Source organism: Sinohyriopsis cumingii, chromosome 18 (assembly GCF_028554795.1).
Source record: "Sinohyriopsis cumingii isolate HCF-2022 chromosome 18, ASM2855479v2, whole genome shotgun sequence".
NCBI classification, from domain to species: domain Eukaryota; kingdom Metazoa; phylum Mollusca; class Bivalvia; order Unionida; family Unionidae; genus Sinohyriopsis; species Sinohyriopsis cumingii.
In genome coordinates, this window is record NC_142978.1 from 35,144,038 (window position 1) to 35,153,963 (window position 9,926).

Below are 9,926 nucleotides of genomic sequence, written 5' to 3' on the forward strand. Positions count from 1 at the left end.
TATAACACCATCGAAGGTATATTCTATAACTTCGAAGATGATTTTATCGTATCAGCATCGAGCTATTAGCATCGATTCTGAAGATGTTTTAAACAAGAACTAATGAAACTAAATCTCACAGTGATGCCCGCATACATCTCTTGAATGTAATAAACATTGTTTTAAACTTTGGTTTCAAATCAAGTTAAATATTACTTGTGTACTTCTCATTTTACTATCTATACAAAAAGAAGGAATTTTGTTTATCTTATCAAAGCGTTTTTCAAATGAATGCAGAAGCAACAACCACTCATGTGTATTTCATCTTTGCTTACTAATATATATCTCATGTACGTTACTGTATACTGCATATCAACGAATGAGAAGAGACGAAAGAAAAAAGAAGAAACAAATAAATATGATGATGTTGGGATTTATGGATTTCAAGGACTGTTAACTTTAACTTGGGCCATATATATTTATACAGGAGAGATAACAATTTAACGTGATGACATCATTAATGGTCATGCAAGTCTATTCAGTCCAAATACGTACTTATGGACCGCATTGAACATCTAGTTGACCTTAATCAATTGCAAAAGGTTACTCGTTAAAAACTACGCCTTATCTGTGATATGGAGCAATATGCTTATTGTTCGAAAAGCTGAGAGTAACATATTTAGTGCAGTCTAAAAGATCGTGCTTTGTGGTTTCTGGTTCACTGCAATAACGTCTATTGCTAAGTGTCCAACGGTTCATGTAAAGATCGTTGTTTATTAAGCATTAATCAAGTCGAATTCTTCTGTGCATATTTTACGCTATTCTTTATCCTTGATAGTAATAATTTCGACTTTTCCTCGATTTATTATTAGGTGTCATTTATAAGAGTGCAGCGAAGGGTTGTTTCGAACCTATAAAGGGAGAAAATTCCCTTCTGCAGCAGACATTAGAAAAAATAAACTTTGGTATTGATTTGTCCCAACGGCGTTTGGAGCTTTGTACCATCACAAAGTTGTATATTAGTTACCGCCTGAACCTGAAAGACCTCATGCATCCTAGAGCCATACCATGATATATTTTGAAACGTTATCATTCTATGTCTGTAGCGCTTGGCTGAAAGTTTTTCCCATTTCGTCTCCTCCAAAATTCTAGCATGTGATGCAGATTGTGATTTTTCTATTTCATCTATTTCATACTTGGTGCAAGTATCCCAGATAACATTAGTACTCTAAAAGAGGTCTTACAGAGGTGATATAAAGAAGTTATAATGACTTTCTGTCAAGTTTTAATTTCAAACTTCGCAGTATGTCTAACCTTGTCCAGGCTTTTGTAGTTATTTCATGTGTATGTGTATGCAAAGAAATGGATTCATTGAAAGTTAGTCCCGTATGTTTATGCGAGGTGACAGTCGTAATCAACGTGTAATTCATTTAACTTTTTGGGCCTTGTTCTTTTTGAAATGGTTAGGTTAGTCATTGATTCGGTTTTATTTGAATTAAAATAGCCAATTATTGCTTTGCCCATCAATTAATTTTAAGTAGGTCTTCGTTGAAAAGATCAGCAGCCATGGATGTGTCCTCAGCAATAACTGACATAGATATTTTATCAGCAGACAGTCCTATACCGGACCGAATACTAGTGACAATATAGCTAAATAGCCTATTTAAAATATCTACCTCAGCCTTCTTGCAGTACTTACAGCTCTGCTTCTAATATATCTGAATTTGGCCTAGTGTAAAGAAAGATTGGTTAGTTTAGCTAAGCAATGATTTTTTTTTCGCGGCCGAATGAATTTTCTAATATTATTCTACATCCACAGAGGATCACTCAAATGAATTGTTATTATTTTATTGGGAATCTAAGAAATTGCAAGATATCTTAAAAAGCTGTTCTACTATCGAAAGATTGGAAAACACCCACTGAGATCTGCAACATGTCTCTATACAAATCAGACTTAGCAGCTTGATGGTCCAATACTTTATGTATCAAGCTATATTACCGAGCATTCATAAAATTTGTGGAACATAAAGGGGTTATGATCGCTACATAAAAATGAGGATGGCGAATGAAAGGAGCACAAGTCAACATAAGATGCGTGGGAAATGCTTCTCAAAATAAAAAAACTACTGATAATTAAACAGGATTCGGTGATTGTGATACGGATAGCTAATTTTCAAACGCTGAGAAGGAACCGTGTGTGATTTACCCAATAGTAGATAATAGAGCCTCAGTGTTTTGGAAGTTTAGAATATTTCAATGGTTAGAATAAAGACTTAATACTTCAGTGTTTTGGAAGTTTAGAATATTTCAATAGTTAGAATAGAGACTCAATACTTCAGTGCTTTGGAAGTTTTAGAATATTTCAATAGTTAGAATAAAGACTCAATACTTCAGTGTTTTGGAAGTGTAGAATATTTAAAGAGTTAGAATAAAGATTCAATACTTCAGTGCCCCCCATTCCCTATCCCGTAGTTTTTAATACCTTCCATCACTTTCACTTTCGGTCGATATATAAAAACGGACATATTTCAAGTTCATCCGGGTACGAGTCTTCAGACATGTCTTATAATGACTGCGTCAAATCGTGTGGAGAGGAAATAATGAACTTGCACTCGCTAGACCACAGCCGGAGATTTATCACAGACGTTCCAGAGTTATATGAAGCTTTTGGTTTTTATGGTATGGGAGAAATGCCATATGTGTCCTACATTTAAATTGAAGCATGTTAAGGTGTAGCTGAAAGGCTTGCTGTATATATCCAGATAAGGAGAACGACATATGCTATTTTATTCCTATTGATTGCATGACAATACATAAATGTAAAATTAAAGAAATTTAATTAATTTCCTGAAAGATATACGAAAAATCTGATATGCATTTTGAAGGAAAAGGTCACCGGTAGTCAGTGGGTTCCAAACGCCAGATCTCTGCCCCACATTGTGAACGTTATACTTAACGTTAAACCCATGGTATTGCGATACCGATATCCTATACATTTATCCCCGATGAAAATTAAATTACGCGACAGAAAGTTAGAAACATGAAATGTATGCATAGGTTCTTTTCCTTTCAATTATGACTGTGTCTTGCAATAATGACTAGTAACATTTTGTGTCTTTTAATAATGACTATTAACGTTTTGTCTTTCAATACTGACTATTAACGTTCTGTGTGTCTTTCAATACTGACTGTTAACGTTCTGTGTCTTTCAATACTGACTATTAACGTTCTGTGTCTTTCAATACTGACTATTAACGTTCTGTGTCGTTCAATACTGACTATTAACGTTCTGTGTCGTTCAATACTGACTCTTAACGTTCTGTGTCTTTCAATACTGACTATTAACGTTCTGTGTCTTTCAATACTGACTATTAACGTTCTGTCTTTCAATAATGTATAATAACGTTCCCTGCATTTAAAAAATATGACTTTGATTTCTGCGCTCATGCACGTTTATGTAAGTTATATTGTACTGCTGAAAGTAACTTTTGTAACCTAGTAACCGAAAAGTAAGATGTGCAGTTTTCTTGGTGCTGCAACATTATTGGAAATTTGATGAGCATGTGGAAGGAAGAGACTTAAAAAATGGAAGGGGGATATCATGATTCGGGGGAAAATAACGCCGATGCCTAAGCGCTTGACCACAGACTCAGCCTCATTTTCAGCTGTTAGCTGAGACATTTTTGCGTTCAATTTGTACCAAAATAGATGCAAGCTAACAGTCTTAGTGCCCGCTCTGATGTCTAAATGTTTACAATGCTTATATTTTTCGTCGGTCCTTCTTGCGAATTCCTTGAACAATGAAGCAAAAACAAGAACAGAAATTTCTACAAGACAATGGGAGACATCAGTTTATGGGGACATTGGCGTTTCAACAGCACTAAGTTGGGAGCAGTGTGACTTAAAGTGAGCAGTGTGCACTTTGTGCATGACTTTAAGTGACTTTACGTCACGTACCAAGTCGACTCGATATATATATATGACATATATATTGCACTTGTATTCCGCTTTGGCAGTCTTTCTTAAACTTGGTAAGTCTATAACTATTATCCAGTTAGGCTTAGTTGTATAGCTGTCACATGATGCTTGTTAATACAATTTGGGAATTGCTTTGTGGACAGAAAGCGACGTGTATTATTTATATGACTGGGCCATTTTATACTTTCAATATTGTTGCTGTTTAATAGTGTGATCGTTTACCTTGTAGATCGAATTATTGACAAACGCAGCCATGAAGGTCGCCATCATTCTTGTCTGCATCTCTGTTGTTTTCTGTGCACCAGACAAGAGAGTTTTCTTAGGCTCGCGTAAGTAAAATATCTTAAACCAGTTTATTTGTTTTAATTATTCAGCGCTTTTGATTTCCAAAACTATTTTTGCAAACATTAATTCTCATTGGGGATTCAAAGTTTGCTCGCATAAAGACGCTTAAAATTTTTTAATGACTCCTTTGCTTCTGCCGACACTATCGGACAGTTATCTGCTTTCTACGAATTGCATCAAAATCGGAAATCTGTATTAGTTGATATGATATTTTTGTGAAAATATTTTAATCATCATACTGAAAAGATCGGTTATATTTTTATCTCATATTTTTTTTATCACAAGAAAGCTATTCTTATACAAGAAAATACGATTTGATGATTGTCTTCGCTTTTGTGCTAGATCGAAAACGTATCCGCAACAAACTGCTTAGTGTAAGCTTACAGGAATAACATCTACATGAATTTAACATTAATTTCAAAATGGCGGATTATATATATGTGTGTGTGTGTGTGTGTGTGTGTGTGTGTGTGTGTGCGAGTGTGTGTGTATTTAGAATATCAACAAAAATGTATCGCTAGTCAGGTGGCATCTTCGTTTGAGACACATCGTGGTTTGATAAAGAAACTCTTTGGGTGCTCTGGTATGCTATGTTAGTAAGTTATTCATCCTTTACACGCGAGCGATTTTATTTACGAAATTCATTAAAGTTACAGACAGTGATTCATCAAATCATACGTTTAATCCATCTTGAATTAGCGAGGATTTCATTAAAACAAAATGTGTTGGACAATTGACTCCACATGAAATATTTATATTTTATCGTTATATAGTGACTACCTTTGACACCACCCATCTGAAACAGACAGTGCAGAAACTTCTGGACGTAGTCGGAACTGACGCCACTGAAGCTGCATGTGAAACTGAATGCCACACGCTTCTGACTGATCCAACCCACTTCCTGCACTACAGCTGCCCGTTTATTTGCCACGGGTACGTCAGTATCTAGGGCTAATTTTGGATTTTTTAAAACACTAAGCCAAATAATACACAGAATATAAACACGAATTTCAGTCTTTTAAAGTTCCCTGCATGCTGCAAGGAAATGCATGTGCCAAGGATTGAATCGGATACATATAAAAATCTGACAACGCATAGAGCAAAACTATTTTTTAAAAAGCTTCAAGAAGGGTTCTTACACTCAAACCAGCCTGAGGACCGCTTGATGGCATTTTCGATGGCCCAAGGGCTGCACCATCTTTTTGTTATCTCTCATGACACCTTGTGACGCTAATCATTTTGCGGCCACATGATACGGCTTCTCGGGCTGCATGTTTGAGACCCCTGGCCTAAAGTATTACAAAACAGAGACAATCAAGAGAAACAGTAATAACAACAACACACAAAAAAGAAGTTGAATATGCAAAACTTTACATTATCTTATGAATGCATGGAATCTTAAAATAGTTTATAAAGACAACATAGATGATTGCAGTTAAAGTTCAAAATGTATAGATCTTTATATAATGATTGCTTTTTTTAACACCGTACTGTCAAAATCCAGCTACGATATTATAAATATTATTGCAAAAGATGTGCATTAATTAATGTCAGTCCCACTAAAGAATAAAGCTAACACCCTAAATAAATATAATATCTCAAGATTCAATATATATAAATTTCATTAAAAAGGTAATGATTCAAATTAATAAATATATTTAACATTAAGATTGAGTTTTATGGCCATACAACTGACATAGTAATCGACCTGATTGATCCAATTCCCATTTAACAAGTTAATTTATCATTAGTAATTTCACGATCTACATGTGAAAGAGTAAATAATTCTCTTGATATCGTTGTAGAACTCTTTGGAGTTGTTATTGTCGGCATAGCGTTGCACTTCATGAGCTTTCCTTTCCAATCAATGGTCATGCATCTTGCGAATTTCTCTCTGAGCCTCCGCTTGAAGTGGTCTTCTTTTGGGGATGGAGAATGTGTAATTCTGCTAGTCCATCAATGCTTTGTTCGTTTTGGCAAGCAGATCTTAAATGGCACCGTTGTTCTCGTCGAACCAGTCTTGATGGGCTCGCTTCTTGGGGCCCAGAGTCGCCATAGCTGTTTCTTTTATCATGTCCCTGAACTTCTTTCATTTCTCAGAGGCAACTGCACGTATAGCTCCGTTGGTGGACAGCTGGTCATCAAGGACCTTCTGGAAATTGAGCTGGGTGGAAGGCTGCTAAGTTTGACAATGTTGAAAACTGTGCGCACATGCTTAGCACGCCTTGGGTGATGTGGGGCAATGCGCAGCTTTAGTTCGAACAAGTCTGTGGTCTGTCCAGCATTCTACTCCTTGCATGGCCTTGGTGATGAGGACATCATGACCATCACGCTGACGGGCTATTACATAGTTGAATAAGTGCCATTGGCGAGATCTGGGGTGCATCCAGGTGTTCTTGTGTTTGTTCGCCATTCTGAACATTGCGTTTGTGATTAGGAGGTCAAATTCTGCGCATTTGCTGAGTAGGAGCAGGCGGTTGTTGTTCATTTTGCCGAACCGTGCTTGCCATTGACCATAATCGCAGCCAACATGGGCGTTGAAGTCCCGCAGTATGATCTTGCTGTCAGCTGAAACTGAGCTAAGTACAGAGCTGAGGTCCGTATATAACTGCTCAATGGTTTTCGCTGGGCGTAGGCGCTGATGATTGTTTTGTGGCGTTCGTGGCTGAAAGGTAATCGCAATTTTATTAACCTCTCATTGATACCAACAGGCAGGTCTGGAAGCTGCTTCAGAAGACTTGATTTGATCGCCAGGCCGATTCCGTGCATCCTGTCCAGCAAATAGGACTGTTCTTCTGTGAGGGCATGCTACTTTCTCTTTGTCCATGAGAGTTGGGATGTTCCATGTTCCAATAAGAATTTTTTTCTTTGATAGTTTCGACCGCAGATATGGATGATCTTGCCAGCCGCGAAAAGCTGGCCAGATTTTGAAGGGCAGGCTATTTTAGGCCACCTATTCTAGGCCCTCCGTGCGCAGGGTGATCAGCGCTGTCCTGCAAATGTTTGCTCAGTCGCCCTGGATGCTGCCAAACTGTTCTGCTGCCCTGGGTACAGAGCAGAGCGACCACTTTTCCGATGGCCGCCTACGTGCAGGTCTCTGACTACAACTCCCAGTGGTCATCTCCACGTATTGCGTCTCCAGTCGCCCACCGCCGTAGGACTTTGGTAGGTGCAGGAAAGGAACGATGAGTGTGATGATGAGGATGAATGATAGGTTCACAACATAACCTGTGCGTGAAGGAGATTAAAGTAAAACTGCCTTTGCACAGAGACAGCCTCGCTCTCTCGACCTTGGTAGTTGGAACTCAGTGGTACGAAGATTTCAATGCAGTCGAAGTAGTCCCCAGCCGTGAAGAATCTTCGTACCACTGAATTCCAACTACCAAGGTCGAGAGAGTGAGGCTGTCTCTGTGCAAAGGCGGTTTCACTTTAATCTCCTTCACTCAGAGGTTATGTTGGGCACCTATCATTCAGTGGTATTCGGGGCGCTCTGGGAGGGGTAGTACATCTGGTGGGTGGGCACGTCGTGATCCTTCTGGAGTAGACCATCTACCTTTGGTCCCCACCAGGCGCTCAGGTCTCACCTGTGGCTCCAAGCAGCTGTAGCATGCGTAGCTTCCACATCCCGGGCAACGGCTTCGACTGCAGGTTTGGGGTAGCCGACGGGTCTCAAACCCTCGGTGACTTAAGAGCTTGCCTATCCTTGCATGCAAAGCCAGCTTAGACAGACTGGGCGGAAGAGATCAACTGAATGATCTAACGGTCACGAAGGCAAATCTGCAAACGCTTTGTGGAGAGCGCAGGGCATGACAAGGCACTGAACATTACTTCTATAAATAGGGTAACATACACACATACACCCACACACACAAACACACACACACTATCTAAATATTGATATATTCTTATACGGTAACCAACAACCTAGATACTGAAGCAATCTTTCCTACCGCATGTGTCATAACAATTTATGAAATAAATATCTTTCTCAGAGTCAAGCTTTGCACACCCATCAATCTACGTTTGTTACATTCGTTGCATTCTAAAAAAATGCAAATTCACAGCCTAGCACAATCATTCTAAAAGTACGATTACACTTCATAACTCGATTCAAGCATAATTACAGTAATTGAAGGTAACAGAACCTAATTAACTCAAATTAAGTACACACTTCGGCCAAAATATCGTTTTGCCTTTTGGAATCTTCAAACTTTCATTTCCGTTTACGAGATAAGTTAGCACTAATCTCAAATTCGCTTTCCTGTATAATCCACTTAACCTCACAGTTTCCCTTTCCTAGAAAACTGTGATCTAACTTGGACGCACGCGTCTGTATTCTTCCAAAATTCATATCACGCTCATCGCTTACAACTTAGAAGTGCCCGAGGGAAGCGGTGTTACAGTGGTTAAAAATGAATTTGATTTCTCTACCAGTCCGATCCGATCGACTACCCTACCATAATGTGCCCTTAGGCAAAAGGACACCTTAGACTATTTGTTTAAATAAATTCTTGTTAGCTAAAACCATTTTGCAAAAAGCCTTAAAAGAGACTTATCCGAACCAAGTAATTATATATATATATAAATATGTATATATATATTACTTGGTTTGGCTAAGTCTCTTTTAAGGCATTTTGCAAAATGGTTTTAGCTGACAAGAATTTATTTAAACAAATAGACTAACGTGTCCTTTAAAAAGTTTATTTCATTTTAAAAGTTTAAAGCCTAGATTTCTTTAATAAGTAACTTTTAGGCTAATCTGCATTTGCCAGCGAATGCACGATAACTGTCGTGTTCTTATATCTCATCGACATGGTTTTAATTACTTTTATCACATATAGATACATATATTTGCTTATGTTTGGAAACATGTTTAGGACCAAATAAGCAAACATGCAATTATTGTTTGTAGTCATATATTTTCATTCCCGAGAATGTTGTTGTTTAGTTTATTTACGTTTTTCTGTAAACTAGACGATCGGCATCGCAAATAATTAATCGTTTCCAAATATAAAGGTCTGAATAAGGAAATTAATATGCTCGTCTTTTTGATGCAAACACTGCAATGTGGTTTGACATGAATACAAATATTTCGCATATAATATTATTATTAACAAGCAATAATTATTTAAAACCCTTTGAAATTCCAAGTAGATCATTTCGTTTAAAATATACATTCTTTACTAACTAGTATCTCTTATATCTTCATCTTGTTTTAAAATTGCAGATTACAGTCCCTGGCACATTCATTACATCTTGTACCTGCCACGCAGAGTCCGACCAGTCCATAAAGATGTTGCTATTTTCATAGCAACATGGACGAACCAAGAGGGTCACCAATGAAAAACAAAAATAAAAATAAAGCATTTTAAATTTCTTTATTTATCTTTGGTATCATTTGTAATTTTCTTTTCTTTCTTACTAGCGCCGGTTTCATAAGTCAAGATTGGATACATAAAGGAGGCACGAAGAGCAAATCAAGTTTGCTAACAGTACACGAAAAGATGGCTCCGTGTTCTCTCATCTTTATCATTTCCTTACCCCTCATTCGCACTCGCAAAAAAATGATGTATTGTATTTCAACATGCTATTGAAATATAACTTTGGTTAGTCAAGATAGATAG

At 37.5% G+C, this 9,926-nt stretch overlaps 1 protein-coding gene across 1 annotated transcript in view; it reads left to right on the top strand.

Moving 5' to 3' along the window:
* The window catches only part of LOC149776373 (uncharacterized), a 75,517-nt gene extending 65,838 nt beyond the window's left edge, over window positions 1-9,679 (top strand). The window contains exons 7-10 of the mRNA XM_089941297.1: window positions 3,976-4,010; window positions 4,187-4,286; window positions 5,076-5,235; window positions 9,530-9,679. Coding sequence (XP_089797423.1) covers window positions 3,976-4,010; window positions 4,187-4,286; window positions 5,076-5,235; window positions 9,530-9,593 — 359 coding nt within the window. The 3' untranslated portion in view covers window positions 9,594-9,679. The remainder of the gene's footprint in view (window positions 1-3,975; window positions 4,011-4,186; window positions 4,287-5,075; window positions 5,236-9,529) is intronic.
* The last annotated feature ends 247 nt before the right edge of the window (window positions 9,680-9,926 follow it).